Source organism: Oncorhynchus mykiss, chromosome 5, assembly GCF_057628025.1.
Source record: "Oncorhynchus mykiss isolate SJ-2025 chromosome 5, ASM5762802v1, whole genome shotgun sequence".
Classification (NCBI taxonomy): domain Eukaryota; kingdom Metazoa; phylum Chordata; class Actinopteri; order Salmoniformes; family Salmonidae; genus Oncorhynchus; species Oncorhynchus mykiss.
In genome coordinates this window covers 79365856-79392019 of record NC_143026.1, presented here as the reverse complement: position 1 = coordinate 79392019, position 26164 = coordinate 79365856, and the positions used below count along the sequence as shown (strand labels likewise).

The following is a 26164-nucleotide window of genomic DNA, read 5'->3' as shown; positions in this document are numbered from 1 at the left end:
CTGTTTTCTGATTGAGAAAAATATATTCACAAAAAAGCATTGTTATAAACCATTTGTATTTCTCTGTTGTACTCATTCTGTTGTTTAAAGACTACTGAAAGGATTCTACAGCAGACCAAAGTTCAGACAATCACTCAATGGCACTAACACTCGAAGCACTAACACTCTCAATGGAAGCACTATCACTATATGCCAGAGCATGTTGGGTATTTCATTACAAAAGAAGCACCAGTCAAAATTCCTCACTTCATGTTAGCCTAGACAAGCATACAGTTGTCATTCAGCATGAATATGTCTGGTTCAAGAGCAGCCCGACAGGAAACAATATATCGGGAGCACTACAAATATCCCACAAAAACATCCACCATCGCTCTGGAGTGGGGAATTAAAAATCTGAAAAACAGGAAAAAATGGTTTGAAAAGTCTAAGTTCCAGGCTCTCCAGATGGGTTTTACATTTTAAAAGCCTTTATCTACAGAGCATAGAGCAGTTAAAAAAATGTAAAGTCCCCAACATATTTCAGCATAGAGCCTTCATCAAAGTGTAGGTGAAAGAGAAAGAGAAAACCAGCCCAAATTCGCTTCCGAGAGAATTAGGTACAGTGATAAGTGAGCTTTGCAGCCTCCTGTCCACAACTCTGGACAGTATTGGACACTGTTCGGCACATTATTCATGCATTTCTGCAGTTCCAACATGCAGTAATCCATTAAATATCAATAGTCACCACAAATATTTTATTATCATTAATGATTTGTGTATGTGTACAGGTGTATGATGTATGGTGGGTGATTGCAGAAAAACAGAAAAACGTTAGTCTATGTGTTGTCCAATGCATTCCGGCCTGTTATTCACCCGCTTTCCGAGAAAAGGCGTTGATACCAGTAGATGCAGGCTGGGTAGGAAAATTGGCTGCAGGGATGTTGGTAGTGGGAGGGAAAGAAAATAGGGAAGTGGGAGGCGTCTCCTGAGGAAATACACATCAATTATGTTACATTTAAGGCTCAAGACCCACTGACCTAGTATTGCATAATGACGTAACCGACGAATACATACCGAGGGGCACTAAGGATTCAGATGTAGAATCTTAATTTGACCAGTATTGTCATAGCAAAATAATCCTGCAGCAACAGGATTTTAACGTTTAGTCCATAATGTTGCTTGATCGGTGGTTAGGCTATTAGCTGGACAAGAGTAGGCCAAATTAAAAGTGCAATACTGTTGATTTAACCTGTGTTGGTGCGGATTTTCAATGAATTTATATCAATCACGAAGCTCATCTGCAACAAAAGAGTGATCAAATTAAGATCCTACAGCTGTACTAAGGGGTCATCACTTGGAAAGTCAGCCACCTTACACTGAATTCATTTTACGGCACTAGGATGCGTTAGGTTTGCTTATCTCTCAGAACCTCCAGTTTAAGGGGCATACATAGACTCAATAGCTTCTCCGTGGTGAGTTTTGAGAGTTTACTGTCATTGACATAAGGAAAGCTACTTGTTTCTGATTATGTAATCTTGTATTTAAGATGTTTCTGAAAAGCTTTACTTTGACAATTGGTAGGTTATACTTTTCATTGTTAAAAACTATGTTTAACTTACAACAATTTATCAGCCAGTTAGTCTCAAACATTTTAATATACTGTTATCACTTAATAACAAAAAACAATAAAATCCTTCAAATTACTTGTGACTTGACTTATTGGCATATTTAGAGCAAGTTTTAAAAATCACTGTTTTAATCTAAAAAAAGTAGTAGTCAAACCATTTATGACACAAATAGTTATTGTATCATTGTAACTTATGGATCATAGTTGTACAATTCAGATGCTATGGACAACAAAATAGCTAAACTACCGTATTTATGCAGAATGTGTTGCAAACATTGCCATTAAACTGGAAAGAGTTGGTTGACCAACAGCAAATACCATATCCTACTTAGAGCTAGTGCTTAAACGACAGCAAATACCATACCCTACTTAGACCTAGTGGTTGACCGACAGCAAATACCATAACCTACTTAGAGCTAGTGGCTAACCTTCATTAAAAAGGTCCAATGGGTCTACATTCAAACTAAACATCGTCACCACCTCCAATGGGTCTTATGAGAAGTACAAGGAGATCAAATTCTCTGAATATCATAATAATAATAATAGCCCAAACTGCCTTAGTGGTTAATTTGAAGAATCCTTTTCATTTAAATAGATTGTTTTCAACCAAGTTCATAATTTTCTTGCACTTCATCATCAAATTTGTATTATGTCCATTGACATCATTTGTTGGACGGTAAACTACAAAACCTAAACTTCAGATCACTGACCTGACAGCGCATGATGTTATGTCCCCCATCTAACGGCTAGCTAAGAGTTAACAGTAGGTCTGCTTGACCCTTACCATAGTGGGAACTGGGTCAGCTGAGTCTGCATCCTGAGACGCCTTACTTTGCTCCTCTTTGGGTTTGTGTTTGAACCAGCCGCTAAACCACCCTGACTTGATGCTCTGATCAGACACAGACACACACAGAGACACAGAGAGAGAGCGAGAGAGAGAGACGGACGCACACAGAGAGAGAGAGAGAGAGAGAGAGAGAGAGAGAGAGAGAGAGAGAGAGAGAGAGAGAGAGAGAGAGAGAGAGAGAGAGAGAGAGAGAGAGAGAGAGAGGGAGAGAGAGAGAGAGAGACGGACACAGATAGAGAGAGAGAGAGAGAGACGGACACAGAGAGAGAGAGAGAGAGAGAGGCTTATTAAAAAAACTCTGGTTCTTATCTGATGCTGTCAACATGACGACAGGCATCAGGCTCCACCCACCTGTTTTGGTTGGATTTTGTCCGGCTCTGAGGCCTTGCCCTCCTGCGTGATGGTGGCCTGGTGCCCTCCCTGCTGCCATGCCTGCTGATCTCCATAATCATTCTCCTGGCCATAGTGCTGACCATACTGCTGACCATACTCTGCCACCGGCATCATGCCAGCATTCACTTGGACCCCTAACTGCATAGGACAGACAGATATACATACTGTCATTTGACATCTCGATGGACACAAACAAGACACATGACCTCATCTGAGTCTCACAAATACATTTATCAAACCATTTTTGTATTTTTTGATTTATGTTTTACATATAAAATACAGCACCACTGACAGAAACTGCAGGTGCTCAGGAATAAATCACTGGAAATCTTTACAGAGTAAAATTTGTATGCCCCAAAAGGGGGTATGTTCGTGTATATACATGTAATGTATGTTTGGTCGCAAATAAAACTCTCCTGAGCACTCACCATGCCTGGGCCAGCAGAAGGATCAGCCCCTAGAACAATACAATGAAATCAAAGCATGAGGTCCTCATTTCACAGTTAACAACAGAAACATGTAAGAAGATTCATAAAATGAGTAAAAAGGAGTTACATTAAATGAGCATGTTTTATTGTAAACCACCAGAAACAGGGTTGAATCACTAGTATGTTTGATCAATCAAAACCAGGGCCTTCATCCATTTTCTCACCATCCCCTGCTGAAGGAGGACAGTCCAGTGTAGGATGCTGAGGTGAAGGCTGAGGCTGAGGCGGAGGCTGGGCAGTGTCTGTGTAGTGGTAACTGTGGTCCTGGCCTCCCACCACAAGTGGCACTGCAGGCTGAGTGTTAGAAGCCATGACCGGCAGCAGAGGCTGGGTGTTGATCTGCTGTGCCTGCACGTGCTGTTGTTGTTGCTCTTCTGCTGCTTTGTAGGAGAGGAATTTAGCATCCAGTCCCTGGTCATCTCCCCTTACAAAAAGGTCACTGGTGTCTGATTCTACAGAGAAACCAAAGGAGTAAAGACAAAAATTACAACACTGGAGTGCGTCCCAAATAGCACCCCATTCCCTATTAAATCACTACTTTCGACCTGGGACATGGTTCAAACACTGTGCAACTGGTTGATAGGACGAACCCTCTGATGAGTCATCATGCAACTCTGATACATGAGACACTCCCCCCAGGTGGAATAAGGGGGTACCACACCATACAGACAGACACAGAGCAGAGAAATACTGGATGTGGCACAAATGGTGGCAGTACATCACCCAAGTGGATGAAGTGAGGTCCCCCTTACTATGTTACTGCTTTGAGCATCAGGAAAAGTTCTATATGAGTCCAATAAATTGTTATTAATTGTCCATTGAAATAATGATCTGGGACTGTAGGTTTACCTGAATACACTCTGCTCTCCTCATGGGCCAATGGACTCCTGTCTGCTGGTGACTGGTATGCATCACTCCAACCACTGCTCCCCATCTAAGCAAATATATATGTTTTAACCATAGCATCATAATGTGTAGAGAATGTTTTGGAAGAGACAAAAAATACACAATTAAGATCATATGAGCCAATATAATAATTTAAAACGGTCTGGTATTGTTTGAAATATATAATTTAAATGGTACAAAGGAATTCTAATGTAGTAATACAAATGTTACCAGTGTCTATGTCAGGTCAACCATTGTGCTGACTGAGGCAAGTTAAAATCCTGAGTCTAGTCTTGCCGGCTGGACAATAGTAAGTACTTACCACCTCAGCAACCTTGACAAAAGTGTCAACTGACATAATTTCACTCACTTGACAACCTACCAGTACCAGTGGATTATAGGCTAATATCCAATTGAGGTAAACAACAACAAAGTATAACTCTATACAAGGATGTTTGTACCCAGTAAATAGGTAATCATCTCCAACACAAACAGAAGAACATGTGAAAATGTGACAGAGAGAGACATGACGAGTACAATGGTGATGCATTGTGGTGTGGTCACCTGTATGCCCTGCTGTCTGTATCTCAGCTGCTGTAGCCAGTCAGGCTCCTGTCCAGGCCTGTCGTCAGCTGTGTCACTGAGCTGTCCCATTCCCTCACACTGCTTCAGCCGCTCTGCCAGCTGGGAGGGGAGGACACACACACAAACAGGGAAAGTGCTGAGCAAACACACATACACACACACACACACACAGTGTTTTTAAGGCACTACTGTACATTAGTGCCTAATCTGGTACTCTCTGGAACAGGTCCTTTTTGTGTTTTTTTATTGAACCTTTATTTAACTGGGCAAGTTAGTTAAGAACAAATTCTTATTTACAATGGACGGTATACCCCGGCCAAACCCAGACAACTCTGGGGCAATTGTGCGCCGCCCTATGGGACTCCCAATCACAGCCGGATGTGATTCAGCCTTGATTCAAGCCAGGGACTGAAGTGACACCTCTTGCACTGGGATGCAGTGTCTAAGGACACTGCGCCACTCGGGAGCTCAGGTCGTTCCTGCCCATGTAATGGTATTCATTATGACCTAAAAGGGAAAACTGATCCTAGATCAGCATTCCTACTCTGAGATTCTTTATGAACACAGGCCCTGAAGTGATTGGACACTAGGAATGCAATATGGTATAAAATGTGAGTATGATACATACAGTACAAGTCAGAGTGCGCTACTTTTATAAGCTCTCCCTGCAGACTGTGTTTATCGTATGTATGGAAGTGCATAGATAGGCAGACGCTCTTATGCAGAGCAATTATGGTTAAGTGCCTTGCTCAACGGCACATTGACAGGTTTTTCACCTAGTAAGTTCAGGGATTCTAACCAGCTACCGTTCGGTTACTGGCCCAACGCTCTTAACCGCTAGGCTACCTACCGCCAAAGTACTATATGTCAGAGTATCATGATAAAGTGCTCTACCTTGATAAGCTCCCCCAGCAGCACCATGCTGGGCTCCTGCAGTCTGAGTAAAGACATCCCTATCACCTCACAGTAGTGGAAGGCCTGGGATGCCAGCCCAGCATCCAGCAGACGACACGCATACAGGAACTTATACACCTGGGAATGACACAACAGGTTATAACAAGACAACAGCACAACCTACGGTAGCCACATGGAAAAAGCTAAACATAATTTCACTGTGTCCTGGACTAGAGAAAGCTTAATAACAAAATACCGATGGAATCAAAACTCTGTATTGACTTATGAGTTCCAAATCTGGCAAATTATGGACGAATCATACTAGTCATAAAAAAACACAAGAAAATGAATATAAACTACCTGGAAGGGGGGGATACAGAAGAATTTATCTCCAAGTCTCTGGCAGTACTCGAATAACTCTGTGCACCGAATGGCAGAATTCTGAGCAAACTCTTTGAATGGCAGACTGTAGGGGATGAAATACATTCAGTTCTTAGCAATGTTTTTAAACATTAAAAAGTTACCATTGGGACTACTACTACTTGTTAGCTGCTAGCTTCTAGTAACTGTCCAGTGGAAATCTCACTTTTAAAAGTCCATATTCTGTTAACTCATACCCAAATAACATTGTTGACTTGTCCTATATTCGTATTTTTGGCCAAAGCATACAAAAAAAATACAACAAAAAAACACTTCAAATATCTCACCTCAACCTTGTCTCAACAACACTGCTTCCTCATAGAACATGTCATTTTAAGAACCTGTATACGCCCACACCATTCTGTTGTTGGGTTACGCCCACACCATTCTGTTGTTGGGTTACGCCCACACCATTCTGTTGTTGGGGTACGCCCACACCATTCTGTTGTTGGGCTACGCCCACACCATTCTGTTGTTGGGCTACGCCCACACCATTCTGTTGTTGGGCTACGCCCACACCATTCTGTTGTTGGGGTACGCCCACACCATTCTGTTGTTGGGGTACGCCCACACCATTCTGTTGTTGGGCTACGCCCACACCATTCTGTTGTTGGGGTACGCCCACACCATTCTGTTGTTGGGCTACGCCCACACCATTCTGTTATTGGGCTACGCCCACACCATTCTATTTCACTCATATTTTTATTAATTATAAGTAATATTTAATAGAAATCTGGAAACACTAGACAGTTACTTTAAAACTGTGTTAATCTCAATATCAAATGATTTCTGGGAAACAATTAACTACCTTACTGTGATTGTTTTTAATGAAAATGCTAAAAACGAAACAGAAATTGCTTATTAGCAAGGAGCAATTTCTCAAGCAAGAGTTTTTGATATGACTGTCTGGGAGTGGTCTGAGAGGGGAGGGGAAAAGTGAACCCTAGCTGTTAACAGAAAGGTTTAGAACTCTTTCTCATTGGTCTATTAACTCAGGGTTTCCACATTTTGTTATGTTACAGCCTTATTCTAACATGTATTAAATTGTTTTTCCCCCTCGTCATACCGCATAATGACAAAGCAAAAACAAATTAGTAGAAATGTTTGCAAATGTATTATAAATAAAAAAACTGAAATACCACATTTACATAAGTATTCAGACCCTTTACTCAGAGCTTTGTTGAAGCACCTTTGTAAGCGATTACAGCCTCAAGTCTTCTTGGGTATGACGCTAAAAGCTTGGCACACCTGTACTTGGAGAGTCTTCAATTCTTCTCTGCAGATCCTCTCAAGCTTTGTCAGGTTGGATGGGTGTCACTGCACAGCTATTTTCAGGTCTCTATAGAGATGTTAGATAGGGTTCAAGTCCGGGCTCTGGCTGGGCCACTCAAGGACATTCAGAGGCTTGTTACTCCTGCGTTGTCTTGGCTGTGTGCATAGGGTCATTGTCCTACTGGAAGGTGAACATTCGCCCCCAGACTGAGGTCCTGAGCGCTCTGGAGCAGGTTTTTATTAAGAATCTCTTTGTACTTTGCTCCGCTAAACTTTGCCTCGATCCTGACTAGTCTCCCAATCCCTGCCGCTGAAAAACATCCCCACAGCAGGATGCTGCCACCACCGTGCTTCACTGTCGAGATGGTGCCAGGTTTCCTCCGACATGACGCTTGGTATTCAGGCAAAAGTGTTCAATCTTTGTCTGAGAGTCTTTAGGTGCCTTTTGGAAAACTCCAAGCGGGCTGTCATGTGCCTTTTACTGAGGAGTGGCTTCTGTCTGGCCAGTCTACCATAAAAGCCTGACTGGTGGAGTGCTGAAGAGATGGTTGTCCTTCTGGAAGGTTCTCCCATCTCCACAGAGGAACTCTAGAGCTCTGTCAGAGTGACCATCGGGTTCTTGTTCTCTCACTGACCTAGGCCCTTCTCCCCCGATTGCTCAGTTTGGCCAGGCGGACAGCTCTAGGAAGAGTCTTGGTGGTTTCAAACTTCTTCCATTTAAGAATGATGGAGGTCACGGTGTTCTTGGGGACTTTCAATGCTGCAGAAATGTTTTGGTACCCTTCCCCCGATCTGTGCCACGACACAATCCTGTCTCAGAGCTCTACGCACAATTCCTTTGACCTCATGGGTTGGTTTTTGTTATGACATGGACAGTCTACTGTGGGACCTTATATAGACAGGTGTGTGCCTTTTCAAATCATGTCCAATCAATTGAATTTACCACAGGTGGACTCCAATCATGTCGAGAAACATCTCAAGGATGATCAATGGAAACAGGATGCACCTGAGCTCAATTTAGAGTCTCATAGCAAAGGGTCTGAATGCTTATGTAAATAAGGTATTTCTTTTTTTATATTTAATTCATTTGCAAAAAAATCTAAAAAAATATTTTTGCTTCGTCATTATGGTGTATTGTGAGTAGATTACTGAGTTTTTAATTTTTATTTAATCAATTTTAGAATAACACTGTAATGTAACAAAATGTGGAAAAGGTCAAGGGGTCTGAATACTTTCCGAATGCAGTGTATAAAACACAGAAAAATCTAGTTTTTGGCTGTGCTGGGCCTTTAAGTAGGACTAAGTGGTTTTCATACCAGTCATGCTACGATAGCAGCATTATGTTGTGGCATTAGTTCCCGCAATCAATAGCTATTACTTTCATGACTATAGGGGCATCCCCCTCACATCGATACCTCCATCGTGTGTACCACTAAAAATTGGGTGCATGACGTCCCTATTCTGCTTTTCCAAAATCACTAGCTCGTTTCCTTTCAGCATGGCAAGACTGTCACTTGTGCTCCCTCTCCGGCCTCTAGGTCACCAGGCTTGTTATGGCGCACATCTGCCACCATCGTTATGCGCACCTGCGCGTCATCAGACTCACCTGGACTCCATCACTTCCCTGATTACTTTCACTATATATGTCACTCCCTTTGCTTATTCCCCAGGTGTTATTGTTTCTGTTTCAGTTTACTGTCTGTGAGTTGTTCGTGTTTTGTTAATTTGTTTATTCAATTATGCACTCCCTGAACTTGCTTCCCGACTCCCAGTGTACTCTTTACAGAATAACGCCTCACCAAAGGGAAGCATCAAGGGGTGCTTTTAATTTGTATTTTTTTGTGTTGGAGGTGATGTCGGGTCTGGGTGTCCGAACTGAAGCTACCTGGGAGGCCTCAGCCGGTTTGTCGGGTCCCCCTGCTTCAGCTGGCTCAACGGGTTTCCATACCTCAGCGGGCTCAATAGGCTCCAGTGCCTCGACTGAGGCAACCGGGGAGGTCTCAGCCAGCTCATCAGGCTTTCACGCCTCAGCCGGTTCGTCAGGTTTCTGCGCCTCAGCGGAGGCGACCGGTCCACTCTGGATCCCCGGGATTGTCCCTTTTGTTGGGGTCCTGCGTCTGGAGCCGAATGCACCGGGGAGGGGGTATACGTCTGAGGGGGGTATATGTCACTCCCTTTGGTTCCTTCCCCAGGCGTTATAGTTTCAGTTTCCTGTCTGCGCATTGTTCGTGTTTCATTCATCTGTTTATTAAATGATGCACTCCCTGAGCTTGCTTCCTGACTCCCAGTGCACTCGTTACAAATGCATTGCTGTGCTGTTCTACTGTGAGTCCTAGAGGACACCATGTTAAGAAAACATTACAGGGATCACCCAAATACTGATACCCCTCTTCTTCCAACACCAGGAGCTCCTTTCTATTCATGGCCTGAGATTGGTTGAGTCTCAAATGACCGTTGCTGTGCTGTTCAACAGTGAGTCCAAGAGGACATTCCCACTCGTTAGGAAGACATAAGAGTTAACGAGGGGATCACCCCCCAGAAAGATGACAAGTGAAAGGAGCGTTAATACAATCTGGGTCATATTACAGCTGAGCTCACCTGTTGCAGTTGCCCAGAAGCACCAGTCTTTCGGTCTTGGCTGTGTAGACGCCAAAAGGAGCGTAAGCTGTCAGATAGCAGATATGAGCAGCATGTAACAGCCCTCTGGAGGCTGGGGAGAGACAACACTAAGGTTATGTAACAAATGGCACCATATTTCCTATATAGTGCACTATCATGGGAATTCAATGTATCACAATTCCAGTGGGTCAGAAGTTTACATACACTAAGTTGACTGTTGAGTTGACAGCTTGGAAAATTCCAGAAAATGATGCAGAAAATGATGCAGATCAGATGTCCAAGCTGTTTAAAGGCACAGTCAACTTAGTGTATGTAAACTTCTGACCCACTGGAATTGTGATACATTGAATTATTTGTGAAATAATCTGTCTGTAAACAATTGTTGGAAAAATTACTTGTGTCATGCACAAAGTAGATATCCTAACCGACTTGCCAAAACTATAGTTTGTTAACAAGAAATTTGTGGAGTGGTTGAAAACAAGTTTTAATGACTCCAACCTAAGTGTATGTAAACTTCTGACTTCAACTGTATGTATGTATGTATGTATGTATGTATGTATGTATGTATGTATGTATGTATGTATGTGTGTGCGTGTGTATGTGCATGTGTGCGTGCGTGTATACCTAGCGTGTCTCCCATGGTAATGATGCTCTTCTGGTGCCCGATTGGATCTCCCGTCTCATTGGACAGCATGACGGCCAGGTGAGGCTCCCAGTCTCTCCATTTGTCACTTCCACAACACTGAGGACACACACACACACACACACACACACACACACACACACACACACTGTCAGTCTAATACCAGATTGTTATATGACAATTTGGTGCAAAATACTGAAAATGTACTTTACGTTATTAGCATAATTACCAACTACAGTACAATAAACACAACAGCCACTGAAAACATGAACTGGTCAACTACAGTAAATGTGCCAAGACCAGCCCCAATTACACAAGGAAGGAAGGGCACAATAGAATAGACAACTATTGTACTGTGGTATGTTTATGTATTTATTTATCATTGTTTTACCGTGGAAACAGCAGGAATCCTTCCAGAGAGCATTTGAAACAGGGTCTGTAGGGGGTCGTTGGGAGCTAGCTGGCCTGTAAACCTGCCATAGAGATGACCACGCCATGGAAATATTAAATATGTCATATTCAATATTTATATGTAATAGATATGAATATGTATGGTCATTGTACATGGAAAGAATCCCGCTCCTGCATAGTTCCAGTCACTGAGTGCTGCAAATACAACTGCCCACGAAATGGAAATTCAGAATACTGAATATGTAATGTGATATTAATATGTAATTGATATGAACATGTAAGGCTACACTGTACATGGAAAAATCCACCCCTGTTCAGGGTAATAGAAATAGAAAAGCTCATGTTTTTTGTTTATTGTAAAAAATAAAATAAAAAGTAATGTAAAATATTACAAAAAATAAACGCCTACCGAAATACTGAATATGTAATGGTATATGAATATGTAACATTACGCTGTGTGCTGAGTATGTTGACAAATCCGACACTGACCGTCAGATCATGTAAGTGAGGATATGGATTATGCCCACAGAACTGCAAACAAACTGCGTGAGGTCCAGACCAATGATCTGCCCAGAGACCAGGCATTCCTCCGTCCTCCCCGTCCCTATCCCTCACCCCAAGCTTCACTCCTCATCCCGCAGTCTTCCCCTATTCCTTACCCCTCCACGTACACCCAACCAACTAACCTTGGATCAATAGTGAATTATCTCTAAAAGCACTGTATTGTCTCAAAGACAATGTTGCACAATGCGCTTACCTGTTCAACACAGTGGTATAGGACCTGTTGTCCATCTTGCTGGCCAGGAACAGGGCGTGGCCCCACAGTCCACTCTTCATGGCCGACTCGAGGGCCTCCTGTGAAAGAACCATAAAGGAGGTGTGGAGGAGACGTGAGTGAGGGGCGGAGGAACCGTGGGGGAAGGCATAGGGGAGGTTTGGGGAGGCTTAGGGAGGGGTGAAGGAACAGTTGGGGGAGGTGAAACTCTGTGAAACTCAAGCCTGAGCCTTCTTATTTTATTTTTATTTCACCTTTATTTAACCAGGTAGGCCAGTTGAGAACAAGTCTCATTTACAACTGCGACCTGGCCAAGATAAAGCAAAAGAGTGAGACACAAACAACAACACAGAGTTACACATAAACAAACGTACAGTCAGTAACACAATAGAAAAAAATGTATATACAGTGTGTGCAAATGAGGTAAGATTAGGGAGGTAAGGCAATAAATAGGCCATAGTGGCAAAATAATTACAATTTAGCAATTAACACTGGAGTGATAGATGTGCAGAAGATGAGTTTGAAGAGGGGGATGACCGCGGCAGCATTCCAATCTTTGGGAATCTCAGACGATACAAAAGAGAGGTTGAACAGGCTAGTAATAGGGGTTGCAACAATTGCGGCGGGTAATTTTAGAAAGAGAGGATCCAGATTGTCTAGCCCAGCTGATTTGTAGGGGTCCAGATTTTGCAACTCTTTTAGAACATCAGCTAACTGAATTTGGGAGAAGGAGAAATGGGGAGGCTTGGGCAAGTTGCTGTCGGTGGTGCAGGGCTGTTGACCGGGGTAGGGGTAGCCAGGTGGAAAGCATGGCCAGCCGTAGAAAAATGCTTCTTGAAATTCTCAATTATTGTGGATTTATCAGTGGTGACAGTGTTTCCTAGCCTCAGTGCAGTGGGCAGCTGGGAGGAGGTGCTCTTATTCTCCATGGACTTTACATTGTCCCAGAACTAAAGTATCTGGAGGAGACATGAGGTGTGGGGGAGGAGTGGGAGAGTTATGGGCGAGGCATAGGCAGGGGTGAACGAAGTGTGAAAGAACATGGAAGAGATATGGAGAAGTTGTACAAGAACACAGGGTCAGGGGTCAGTGTTGGAGGAGTAAGAGGATAGCCCTGGTATAACATTAGTCAGACAGCTATCACTATGCTGTCTCCATGGTGCTAATCATAGACACTATCTATTAATTGCAGAATAAACAGGATATTACTTTACCATTTTAAAATATATTATTATATGTTGTTCAAGAGATCACCCTGACCTTCTTCCGTCCAGCCAGGAGAAGCTTGGTGTATCCCTGCATGTCCTTCTCTGTGGACTCAGCCGTACCGACACTAGTGGCTGTCCCTGTCAACAGATCTGCTCCATCCAAGGGGTCTGTCTCAGGACTGGGGCCCTCACTCAGGTCTATGAGGGTGATATAAAAAGTGGGGAAAAAAGGCCAGGACTCACTTGGATATAATTTGCAATTATTTACAAGCTTTGTTTGATTTATTTTTTAACTCATAGCAACATGTCCAACAGACAAAAAACAACATGTCTTCCTCAGTACGTGTGGTGTAGAGGCCTTTACCTATTTACAGTGGGGCAAAAAAGTATTTAGTCAGCCACCAATTGTGCAAGTTTTTGGTAAAAACTCAACTCGTCGTGTTTGGAGGACAAAGAATGCCGAGTTGCATCCAAAGAACACCATACATACTGTGAAGCATGGGGGTGGAAACATCATGCTTTGGGGCTGTTTTTCTGCAAAGGGACCAGGACGACTGATCCGTGTAAAGGAAAGAATGAATGGGGCCATGTATCGTGAAATTTTGAGTGAAAACCTCCTTCCATCAGCAAGGGCATTGAAGATGAAACGTGGCTGGGTCTTTCAGCATGACAATGATCCCAAACACACCGCCCGGGCAACGAAGGAGTGGCTTCGTAAGAAGCATTTCAAGGTCCTGGAGTGGCCTAGCCAGTCTCCAGATCTCAATCCCATAGAAAATCTTTGGAGGGAGTTGAAAGTCCGTGTTGCCCAGCAACAGCCCCAAAACATCACTGCTCTAGAGGAGATCTGCATGGAGGAATGGGCCAAAATACCAGCAACAGTGTGTGAAAACCTTGTGAAGACTTACAGAAAACGTTTGACCTCTGTCAGTGCCAACAAAGGGTATATAAGAAAGTATTGAGATAAACCTTTGTTATTGACCAAATACTTATTTCCACCATAATTTGCAAACAAATTCATTAAAAATCCTACAATGTGATTTTCTGGATTTTTTCTTTCTCATTTTGTCTGTCATATTTGAAGTGTACCTATGATGAGAATTACAGGCCTCTCATCTTTTTAAGTGGGAGAACTTGCACAATTGGTGGCTGACTAAATACTTTTTTGCCCCACTATATGCCATTTAGCAGACACTTTAAAAAAAGGTTTTACCTATGAGTGTAGGGGCCTCTAGTTCACTTCCCCCTGAACCACCATGGCCCTGAGAGTTCCTCATCAGCAGCTCTGCTATGTCTGAACCAACGATACGCTGAATGAATCCAGGGAGATAAAAAAGTAAGGTAATATTAGAATGAGTATGTGGGCGTATAGTTTAGTTTTGTTTTGGACCATCTTGGCCAACTCTTGATATTTCAAGAGTGCTACGACAAAAGGGGTTCCACCTACTATAAGAGTGTGAGGAGATATATAGTACACCTACTAGAAGAGTGTGAGGAGATACAGTCTATATATAGTTCACCTACTCCATTCTGTCTGCACAGCAGTACCAGTAGATTCCAAAGGAGGGCGGCAGACCCCTTGTCTTGTAGCTTTTCATCTTTCATGCAGGCTTCTGCCTTCTGGTGGGCAAAAGAGATGGCATCTACTTTGTGCAGGTCTTCCCTTTGAAGGAGAAAAAAATGCCAGTTGAAAGAAATACACACATAATACTAATAGCCGCCATTATGACAGTAAACCTTTGTTGTTGTCAATCCATTTTGTGTGTTTTTACTGTCTCTAGGATAGTTTAATGTAGTTATTTGGTCAGTGTCTCCTACTTTGCATGCATAGACAATACATCATCACATACAGAGTAGCATGGATGTTTGGATATTGTGTTTAAGAGTGTAAAATACCTAGCCAGTGGCCCAGGAAATTCTCTCATGTCCTGCTGCTCCTGTGTTTCCCCCAGAATGATCTGCAGACAGAACATACAAACAGCCTCTCAGTAACACATTAACAGAAACTTCTCACACACCTGCTGAATACTGATAAAAACAGCTCAACAGTTCCTCAAAACCGAAACTAATAGCCTAGTAATTTAGCCATTCCTTGATGATTACTCTATTCACTAGAATGATTGCGGCCTCTTCCTATAACCTGCTAGTTCACCAAAACAATTCTGCCATGTAGATATATACTACTATTCTCCGTACTGATTCTGTTCTGCTCCTTTAACCTAGGACTATACCTCGAGACTGTGTAGTTCCACCTTCCCTGGGTCTCCCTGCATGGCCAGACCAGGACTGACCCGGATCAACTGTCCGGCTGGACCAAAGCTGACCACAGCATGGGGCAAAGTGTATTTCAGAGGGGCAGTCACCTGGGGAATAGCTGCATACTCTAAGGAGAGAACATGCATTATTATCATTAATAATATTATCACTTTCATGGGAGATATTCATTGTGCTGTAATGAGTGTTCATTAGACTTGAGGATGGCAAGTTAGCCTCATTGTGCTCTCTTGTTATTAGCGGAATACAACCAACCCTACAGAGAAGAGCATGACATTAGAATGTGACCCCTGTTTCTAAGAGACAGACCTATAGTATCTGGGCAGAGATTACATGTAACTCAATGATTACCTGTGTCTGCTGTGCTCCAGGTGGTTTGTGGGGCAGGGTCAGTGTGTTCAGCACCGTTGATGTACTGGCTCAACTCATAGCTACTGGAGGACAAGCCTGAGGCCTTGGAGATGGCCAGAGCCCCTTCGGCATAATAGCAGTCCTGGAAAACAAAATCAGTCAAATCAAGATAGGAGAATGGGCAGGGATGAAGAACATCATACGACCAAGTTCCCAAAGTAAATATTCACCAAAGTGGGCAAACAGCAACACAGATCTGTATCTTTGTCATAAGAAATGTATATAAATTATTAATCATAATATTTAGATGTTTACATCTCTACCAGCATCCCCATTCTCTTTAGAACGATCTTCATCAGAGCCTCTGAAGTCATGCTGAGAGCTCGCTCTTCGCTGGTCATACCTGAAAAATAATTAGAAGAAGAAGATAGGGTTGAATTCATGCCCTTCAATGAAAGGAATATCATGAATCTCACTTCTTTCTGTCTAACCGTTGTTGTTCTGGGTAGCCACTGCCAGTCTGGTCCTGCTCATATCTCCTCTCCTGATACTGGTCAGATCTCCACTGTTCCTGGGGAGGCCATTGACCTGCATCTGGATCATATCAATTACAGAGAATTGTATCAATCATGTTGCTTTACTTACACATAGTTTCGTTTCTTTACACATGAATTACTTTTGTACTGTGGTGGATATGTTGAAATAAAATCAAATGTTATTGGTCGCGTACACACGTTATCGTAGGTGCAGCAAAATGTTTATGTTTCTAGCTCACCTAACAATACAAAACAATACACACAAATCCCCAAAAATCTAAGAAAGGAATGAAGAAATATCAGAATGAGCAATGTCAGAGTCCGGAACATGAATATATATGTATATGATTGTGTGTATAGACAGTATGGACAGTATTTGAATAGGAAAGGTGTGTACAGCAGTAGTTATATATGATGAGCCATGACTAGAAAACAGTATATACATATGAAGTGGGTAAAACAGTATGTAAACATTATTAAAGTGACCAGTGTTCAATGACTATGTACATAGGGCAGCAGTCTCTAAGGTGCAGGGTAGAGTACCGGGTGGTAGCCGGCTAGTAACAGTGACTAAGTTTTGGGCAGGGTACTGGGCAGAGGCCGGCTAGCGGTGACTATTTAAAAGCCTGACTGCCAGGAGATAGAAGCTGTTTTTCAGTCTCTCAATCCCAGCTTTGATGCACCTGTACTTTCTCCGACTTCTAGATGGTAGCGGGGTGAACACGCCATGGCTCAGGTGGCCACGGTCCTTGATGATCTTCTTGGCCTTCCTGTGTCATGGAGGGCAGGCACTGTGCCCCCAGTGATGTTGGGCTGAACGCACCACCCTCTGGAGAGCCCTATGGTTACGGATGGTGCAATTGCCGTACCAGGCGGTGATACAGCCCAACAGGATGCTCTCAATGGTGCATCTGTAAAAGTTTGTGAGTGTCTTAGGGGCCAAGCTGAATGTCTTCAGCCTCCTGAGGTTGAAGAGGCATTGTTGCGCCTTCTTAACTACACTCTCTGTATGGAAGGACCATTTCAGGTTGTCAGTGATGTGCACACCAAGGAACCTGAATCTTTTCACCCTCTGCACTGCAGCTCTGTGCTCTCTCTGCTGTCTCCTGAAGACCACGATCAGCTCCTTTGTTTCAGTTAACGTATTTTTCTGGCACCACTCTGCCAGGGCCCTCACCTATTACTTGTAGGCTGTCTCGTCATTGTTGGTAATCAGGCCTACTACTGTTGTGTCGTCTGCAAACTTGATGACTGAGTTGCTGACGTGCGTGGCCACGCAGTCATGGGTTAACAAGGAGTACAGGAGGGGGCTGAGCAAGCACCATTGTGGGGCCCCCATGTTGAGGATCAGCATAGCGGAGGTGTTGTTGCCATTTAGCAGACACTCTTATCCAGTGTGACTTACAAAAGCAATTAGGGTTAAGTGCCTTGCTCAAGGTGACGCTGACTAGGTGAAACATCTGTCAACTCAGGGGTTCAAACCAGCAACCTTTCGGTTACTGTCCCAATGTTCTTAACCATTAGGCTACCTGCCACCCTTTTTATAACTCTGATAATATCTTAAGTTGCTTGGCATGCAGGAGTGCAATACTTGAGTAATATAATCCATCAGTGTAATGCACTGATAACAATATGCCAGTACCTGGGTAATGTCCTTTGTAATAGCCCTGGTCATAGTAGCCATAGTCCTGACTATGGTCCCAGTGAATCTGGGGTGGGTAGTCATATGCTTGCCTGTAAACAATAAGATAATATAAAGATATCATAGAACCATTTCTGATCATATAAAGATGATAGAAATGATAAAGATCATAGAAAAACGGTATCTTACATGCTGACCACACCACTCGAGTTGCAAAATACATTTACACATACATATTATTCAATCATTGCAAGCCACACTGCTTGCGTGTGTAAATGAGCATCTACGTAACCAGGCGCTAAAATAGAACTTGGTTCTATTTGTCATGTATTGTCATGTTGTGTCTTGTTTCTGTCCTTTCCCTTCACCCTGTCTCCCTCTGCTGGTCGTTATTAGGTTACCTTTTCTCCCCCTCTTTCCCCCAGCTGTTCCTTGTCTCCTTCTAACTACCTCGTCACCCCTTTTCCCACCTGTTCCCTTTTTCCCTCTGATTAGTCCTCTATATCTCTCTCTGTTTTTGTTTCTGTCTTTGTCGGATTCTTGTTTGTGTTATTCATGCCTGAACCAGACTATCGTCATGTTTGCTGCAACCTTGTCCTGTCCTGTCGGAATCTGCCGGTCCATCTGAGCCTACGTTTGTTTTGTTATTAAAGAAGCTCTGTTTACGTTAATTCGCTTTTGGGTCCTCATTCACGCACCGTAACACTATTTGTGACACTTGACGCGCTGCAAGTCCCGCCTCTCCCAACTCCTCATTGTTTTTTAGGACTATATACCCAGGTGCCATCTCATTGGTTTTTAGGAGCATATACCCATGTGAGTGATTGAAAGATGAACTGAGGTCCACACTCCAGTCGAGTTGGTAGTGGTAATGCACCTTAAAGTTGGTTGCCAACCGCCATCTAACGTCCAAAGAAGCTTGAAGGAGGAGAGATTACTAGAAACAAACTTGGTTTACCCTTTTATCTGTGGATTAATTGTCGGAGTAGAGGACCTTGTGCATTTCTGGTAAAATAACAACCCAATGTTTATATCCCTGGGCAAATGATCTAGCAACAGCAAGCTATCTAGCTAAATAGGACAAGCTAGCTAGCTAAATTGCCATATATGTTTAATGCTTTTCAACCTGTCCCCAAATTAATATAGTTGATTCAGACCTGGACCTGGGCACTACCCACCACCATCTTTCAATCACCCACATGAGTATATGCTCCTAAAAACCAATGAGATGGCACCTGGGTATATAGTCCTAAAAAAACAATGAGGAGTTGGGAGAGGCGGAACTTGCAGCGCTAAGTCCCGATCACGTCTGGTGTGGGTGGACAAAATCAACATTGGCACGATGGCGGAGGCATACGCAGGCGGTTTGGTCAGCATGTTAAGGTCCACATATTAAAAAGCTGGTATTTCACAAGTGTCACCAACAAACCACAACAACTAATACTGAGAGATCCAGTAGTTTAACATTTTCCTCAATGAATAGTGGACAGTTACAGTCAGTTTTTTATTTTTTAAATACTTTATTTGTAAGTTTTCAAATTGAGACATAAGTAACAGTCAGTTTCTGTGTACAAACCTTGAGTGGGGTCTGGAGTGTTGTTACTTTATTTGTAAGTTTTCAAATTGAGACATAAGTAACAGTCAGTTTCTGTGTACAAACCTTGAGTGGGGTCTGGAGTGTTGTGGCTCTGGTCTGATGTAACTCATCGTGGAATGGGGTCTGTCGTAAGCTGTTCTGGAGTGGGGAGTGCTGTAAGAGTTGAGAGAGAACTCTAGAGGTGGTCTGGAAGGGGGAGGGCTGGTGAGGTAGACCCTGTAGCGAGGGTCCTGGTGGGACCACTGCCTCTCCCTCTCCCTGGGGTCCGGTGGTGGTGGGTAGTGCCCAGTGATAGCGTCCCCAACATTTGGTGGTGGTGGGTAGTGCCCGGGTCCAGTCCCCTGGTGAGGGTGAGCAGGCCTATGGTAATCCTCTCTCTCCCTGGGGTCCGGTGGTGGTGGGTAGTGCCCAGGTCCAGTCCCCTGGTGAGGGTGAGCAGGCCTATGGTAGTCCTCTCTCTCCCTGGGGTCCGGTGGTGGTGGGTAGTGCCCAGGTCCAGTCCCCTGGTGAGGGTGAGCAGGCCTATGGTAGTCCTCTCTCTCCCTGGGTCTCTGTGGGTGACGACCAGGGCCTGGCTCGGTCCAGTGGGGACTTCTGGGGTCCATGATGACCACTCTTTATGTTGAGAGGAGAATGCTTCAGTACCTGAGAAGAATAATGGATCATCAGTACTTTCACACGAAAAGGATTGGTAGAGCTTTCTGAGGAAGATCTCGGGAGCATTACAATCAATTAAGGACAGATCAAAATTTACTTGGGTGGAGGGCTGGTCCAAAATAGGGGAAGGTTGCCAAACTTTTTTTTTTGCTTTGGGGAGGGTAGTGCCTTTTTGGTGTGTCATTGAGCAGTAAAGATCAGTCAAGACATGCAGCTCAAAAAGCTCCCCTATTGATCTCTAAACTGACTATATAGCAGATGCCCCTCTTCACATTTCTCAAAAGAGTAAAAAAATATAGTAATAATTTAATTCATTTAATTCATATGAAAATATTATTTTTAAACAATTATTTTTGACAAATTGAATGATGTGCTTCGCAATTGTAATAGTTGGGGATTGGTTAAATTGTGCTGAATTGAATCATAGGAATCAAAAGAATAATTTGTGAATCGCAAACAGTAGCTAGATTTTCATCCAATTGGTGACAGATTCAAAAATCTGCATAAAAACTATTTGCACATTTTCCCACCAGAGATGTTTCCATCAAATTGACTTGTTGCAGATGAAAGGCTGTGCATGATGACAGAGTGCACATAAAAATTACTTTTGCAGTTAAATTCCCATGTACCGAATAAAAAATAAAAGTCACGTGTTTCCATCGCATTTTCAAGTCTACTGATTGTTTTCTCACAATTATTTGTTGTTATATAGTGAGTGTGCTCACTTTGGTATTGGCATGTGTGCTCTAGCCAGCCAACAGCGCGCAGGGCGCAGATTGGGTGCTGTTGGCTAGAGTGCACGTATAGCCAACATTATGAGATTATTATGGGCAAAAGACCAAGATTATTTTTATTTGTCAAATGGCAGACAAGCATTGATCATCACATCACCAGAATAAGACCCTCAATATTTATTGGAAAGGAGCATCAAGCTCATCACCTTGCACTTTCACCACCCTGTGAAGTTTTCATAATGTATTTCATCTGTAGCCTAATAAACGGCATGCTTTCCCAGAGGAGTCATAGTGGGAGGACAACACTACATGTCATCCCGTGACTCCAAGCTTACTTCGATATGAGGGTTATATATCAATATTTCAATATAAAAGCATTTCCACCGACATTTCAAGCACAATTCCTTTTACCAACAGAAAAAGATCGACATTTGGCAAGTTTCCATCGGGCCTGTCATGACATTTTTTTATTCAACATGCACTTTGTTCGCGTAAAAAGGAGGAGGGGGCAGTGTTGCAAACCTTGCTATGAGCCACGTTACAAATTCAAGCAAGTGGGTTAATCCTATTGGTATGATGCGTAGGGTGTTTGTCTTTCACACCAGCGACCCAAATTGTAATCTCGACAAATTTTAAAGTCTAGAAAGGAACAGTAGAGGCTGTATTTTAACTTCTGATACACTGCCTGTTACCGATCATCATTCTCCCAAATTGTCCTATATGTGCAGACACATAGGGATTACTGTTCTCCTAGCAGCAGGATATTATGCTGGCAGAACAATCGCAGATGTTTTTCCTCAAAATAAGAGTCCCCCTGCAAAGACACACTGAATTTAGGGAATATTGATTTTCTTTAGCACTCTCGTGCAGTGCGTCAGCCTCCTGTCCAATCGGAGAGGCTATTCCTCGACCTAGAACCTAATGCTTCAATATAGCCTAAATATTTGTAGTTTAACTTTTTAAAAGTATTACCTTTTCTGTGTGGCATAAACACAACCAGTTAAACACAATCAGCTTGTAGAGAGATAAGTTTTCTACCTGTCTCAGCTAAAGTGGGGTGGGAAATACTCAGTCGAGTCTCTACTTGCGAATGATGTGTAGTTTTGGAGGGGGACTGTGTTATAGACATATGCATTTGTCCTGCATGTTATATTAATCCCAAAACAATAACTGAATGTACTGTTGTTGTGTTGAATATCAGTTGTAAAGATAAACACTTTGACACTTTGTTTTCTTACCATGTTTGCTTCCAGTGTGACAAAAATGTAAACAAAGTCAAAGACACAATGTAAACAATGATGGACTGACATACCTGTTAACGACCTCGATTAACCTAATGGTGATGGTAATCGCTTGAACTGACAAATAAAATGTTTTTTTAGGTAGTATCGTAGTAAAATCATGTTGCTATATATTTATTTCAACCCAGTTATGCATAGCCTTTCAAAAATGTTCTTAAACCCACTTTGGTCGCAATTGTCATTTGTGAGAAAATACAAGGGATTATTAAAATATTAATCTGGTGTTTTTATGTCAAATGGTTTTTATATTTTTCAGACTTCTGTGATGTATATAAAGTGCAATTATGTAATGAAAACTCAAAATGTAATACATTTCAACTCTATATCTTACATGGTACAGGTGTCTTCTTTTTTAAGACCATGACTATGTGTGTGAGGTGTATACTTTTGTTTCAAAGGAGATTTGTTTAAGACGACCAAGAAACACGCGGTGTGACCCTGATTTAACCCACTTCAGTAAAAGGTTAAGCAATGAATACAACTGGTTCAATGACCGAATACTTGAGGGGTACAATGGTCTTTTGAAGTCGCATCTCAAGGAACAATATGCGTTAATGTCCCCTGTGTCTTTTGCAAGTCAGGAATTACAGAGTCTTTTCTGTGTGAACAAAGAGGTTACGCCACATGTGCCTGGAACGGTGAACAATTGGTGGCATTTTGAGCATGTGATATTGCCTGTGAACGTAAAGTCACATTAGACAGTTATAGTCATAGATATGCAACACCTTCCTAATATCATTTAGTTGGGGCATGAATGAAAGCGTTCCACAGGGATGCTGGCCCATGTTGACTCCAATACTTCCCACTGTTGTGTCAAGTTGGCTGGATGTTCTTTGGGTGGTGGACCATTCGTGATACACAAGGAAAACTGTTGAGCGCTCAAAGACATTTACAAAATTTTGTCTTTTCCCATTCACCCTCTGAATGGCACATACACAATCCATGTCTCAATTGTCTCAAGGCCTAAAAATCATTATTTAACCTTTCTCCTCCCCTTCATTAACAGGTGACATCAATAAGGGATCATAGCTTTCACCTACAGTAGAGTCACCTGGTCAATCTATGTCATGGAAAGAGCAGGTGTTCCTAATGTTTTGTGTACTCAGTGTATTTAGTAGCAGTAATTGCATTACATTAAATCTTAAAATGATGGATTCCTTAAGCCAGAAAGAATGAGAACTAAAGGATACACTACTTCTACTTCAGAAATACCTGGCATTAGAGTATCAGGCAATGCATGGTGTTGTGGTAGATGTGACATTTTCTCATCGGTGTCCCTATTTTAGAAAACAGTCAGATGGTAGTAGTTGTGGTGTTTATGTGTGCTTATTCTCATAAACAGTCTTATTAGAGGGAAACGTGAATACGCTTTGTCACAATGGCATGCGAGAGAATGTTTTATATGACTGATGAGAGGGAAAATTACAACGTAAAAAACATTTTAAACTCTACAGAAAATGCCTTTGCTGACCTTGATAGATAATCATCACATATCTGTTGTATGTATTATCATGCAATCTTGTCTCTGATAATGGTTTTGAAAACTTGGTTAATAGGCCTTTACTGTATACTGCAAACATTGATAGAGATGCAAAACATAGAGGCATATAACTTGTAAATAATGTTCTCCATTGTTGTTCTGAAAGCTTGATTATACTGTATTCTGTTAGCCTTGTAGCCTTGTTGTCTCATGTAACGCATTTTAAACTCTACAAAAGTGCCTTTTCTGACCTTAATCAATAATCATTACAATATAGCTTGTAAATAATCTTGTCTCTTTTATAATTTGTAAAACTATTTAATAGGCTTAATAACCTTCATAGATAAGCAGCACATATTGGCCTTCAACTTGTAAATAACTTTCTCCATTGCTGTTTAGAAAGTGTAATTATACTGTTTCCTAATAGCCGGGTTAACATTCATTACATTTAACATGTAAAAAAAAAAAAAGATTTTAATTTTGATAAAATAGTGTTGCTTTTGTGTGTGTTTTTTGTTGTTGTCTGTATTGACGTCAGGACCATGGATAGCACCAGATCATTTAAAGCTGTGTTGCTGGATATGCATGACACAGTCCCCCTCCAAAACTACACATATTTGGTTAGTAGAGACCCTACTGAGTATTTCCCACCCCACTTTAGCTGAGACAGGTAGAAAAGTTCTCTCTCGACAACCCAATATGTATCCCATGTACAGTATTACAGTGCATTGCATTGGGAAGAGGTGGAGAACAAAGTGCTGTTGCATATATAGGACACAGTACCCCTCCAAAACTACACATATTTGGTTATTAGAGACCCTACTGAGTTTTTTCCACTTTGCTATAGCTGAGACAGGTAGACAGGTAGAAAAGTTCTCTCTACAGACTAATATTTTCAACATAGCAGTGCCAACATAGTACTTTTTTCATTAATGGTAAAAATATTTGTAAAACCATATGTTATTTCTTTTAATAAATTACTCATTGCCTTTTCTTGTTGGCAAAATAAAAAAAAGTGGCCATTGATTAAAAATACATGTATTTTGAATGAGTTATCCACATTGCAATGTTTTGAAATGTGGGCTTTTATTTTGAAGGTTAGCTCATTACCATACAAACTTGACGTCATCATTTGTGCTTCTGGCAGAATACTAGTGCTACATGGTTAGGCTAATTTAGACCATAATATAGCAAGCAACATGTTCACATTTGGTCAATATCAAGTGTAGCCTACAGATAATAAAATAAAAGCCTGTGAAGGGCATTTGTCCTTTGTCTAAAGGAGAGAATCTTGAAATTTACATTGACATTTCTCTCTCGAAAATAGGTTCTCAATCTTGATTTCTGCAACATAAACCAACAAGGCTATAGCTACCTACCAATACATACATACATACACACGTACTTTCCTTGACAGCTCCTTAACAAAAAAATACCAAATATATTTGTAAAGTTCAAACTTACAGTTCACATCTGTTCAAAGCGCTTCCACCCAGCCAGTCGCAGTCAAAGTTCATCTGCCACATAATTGCACTGGAAAAGAAACACACAACATGAAATACACCGAATTTGACAGATAAAGTTCTCAGGGGTACAAAGTTCAACAGTCCAAATGAGCCGGTAAATAAAAGCATGGCGTAAGCGAGGTATTTTCATTGGATAACATGGGCCAAATTGCGCATTACAATTAGAGCTTGCCTTTGCGCACATGTAAAATAGTTTCATATATATATAAAAAGTTAAACGTTTAATTGATAGAAAAAATATATATAAAATATTGTACCCACCTATTAAAATGTATTTCTAAACAAATGTCTAATCTGTGGCCCCGACAAAATCCCGATGCACGTTGTTCAAACAATTGTTAGTAAACATATATTGGCACACACCCTTGACAGCAGAACCGTTGTAATAAACATGAAATTACTTTTAAGAAGAGATTAGGCTACTTTGAATTACTTACATCATGTCTCTATATCTATCATTTGCGATATTTTGTGTCTGTGAAAGATAACTGTATCCATTTCCATGTTTACATTTTTTCATTTTATTTGGATGTCTGGACATGCCACGTTGCGTTGAACCCCGGGCCGTTGACAGTGGAAATGGAAAAAAACAACCCACCAGCGCATACCATTTAGCTGGAGGTTGGTATCCTAAAACCTCCATATTGGGAAGGGAAAAGGTTGGAGGACTGTCTCCCACATAAGTGAGGACCTGAAAGCACAGAGTGGCTATGAAATGATACTAGGGAGGACCATGTGTAGGCCTACTCCTTTCTTCTGTGGACAAATCACTATGGACTTTTGCATAGCTGTTATTATATCAACTATCTTAAAAGAGTGTGCTCGACCAAATTTAAATGAGCGATTTCAAGAGAAGGAAAGGAGTTTCTAAACCATAGGCCTTCTGTACACTCTTTGTCAAGGCGTCTTGTATACATCCGCTATGAGATCATTGTTGGAATCACAGCAAATGGATTTAACATCCATTTGACGTGCTCTGCTTGTTTCGCCCCACTCATTGGTTGAATCAACGTTGTTTCC

At 41.9% G+C, this 26164-nt stretch overlaps 1 protein-coding gene across 1 annotated transcript; it reads right to left on the bottom strand.

Moving 5' to 3' along the window:
- Positions 1-3: 3 nt before the first annotated feature.
- Positions 4-25726, bottom strand: sec16b (SEC16 homolog B, endoplasmic reticulum export factor). The gene is made up of 26 exons (XM_090236074.1): positions 25582-25726; positions 25083-25151; positions 19510-20091; positions 17850-17941; positions 16163-16265; positions 15987-16074; positions 15672-15813; positions 15278-15429; positions 14943-15004; positions 14571-14709; positions 14260-14356; positions 13099-13244; positions 11821-11918; positions 11044-11125; positions 10634-10751; positions 9989-10100; positions 6059-6164; positions 5699-5836; positions 4784-4903; positions 4184-4268; positions 3499-3786; positions 3275-3303; positions 2805-2984; positions 2391-2495; positions 853-964; positions 4-393 (listed from the first exon to the last, which is right to left on the bottom strand). Exons 3-26 carry the CDS (start codon positions 20049-20051, stop codon positions 386-388), a joined length of 3144 nt encoding a protein of 1047 aa, XP_090092200.1. The 5' UTR covers positions 20052-20091; positions 25083-25151; positions 25582-25726; the 3' UTR covers positions 4-385.
- Between the last annotated feature and the right edge of the window lie 438 nt (positions 25727-26164).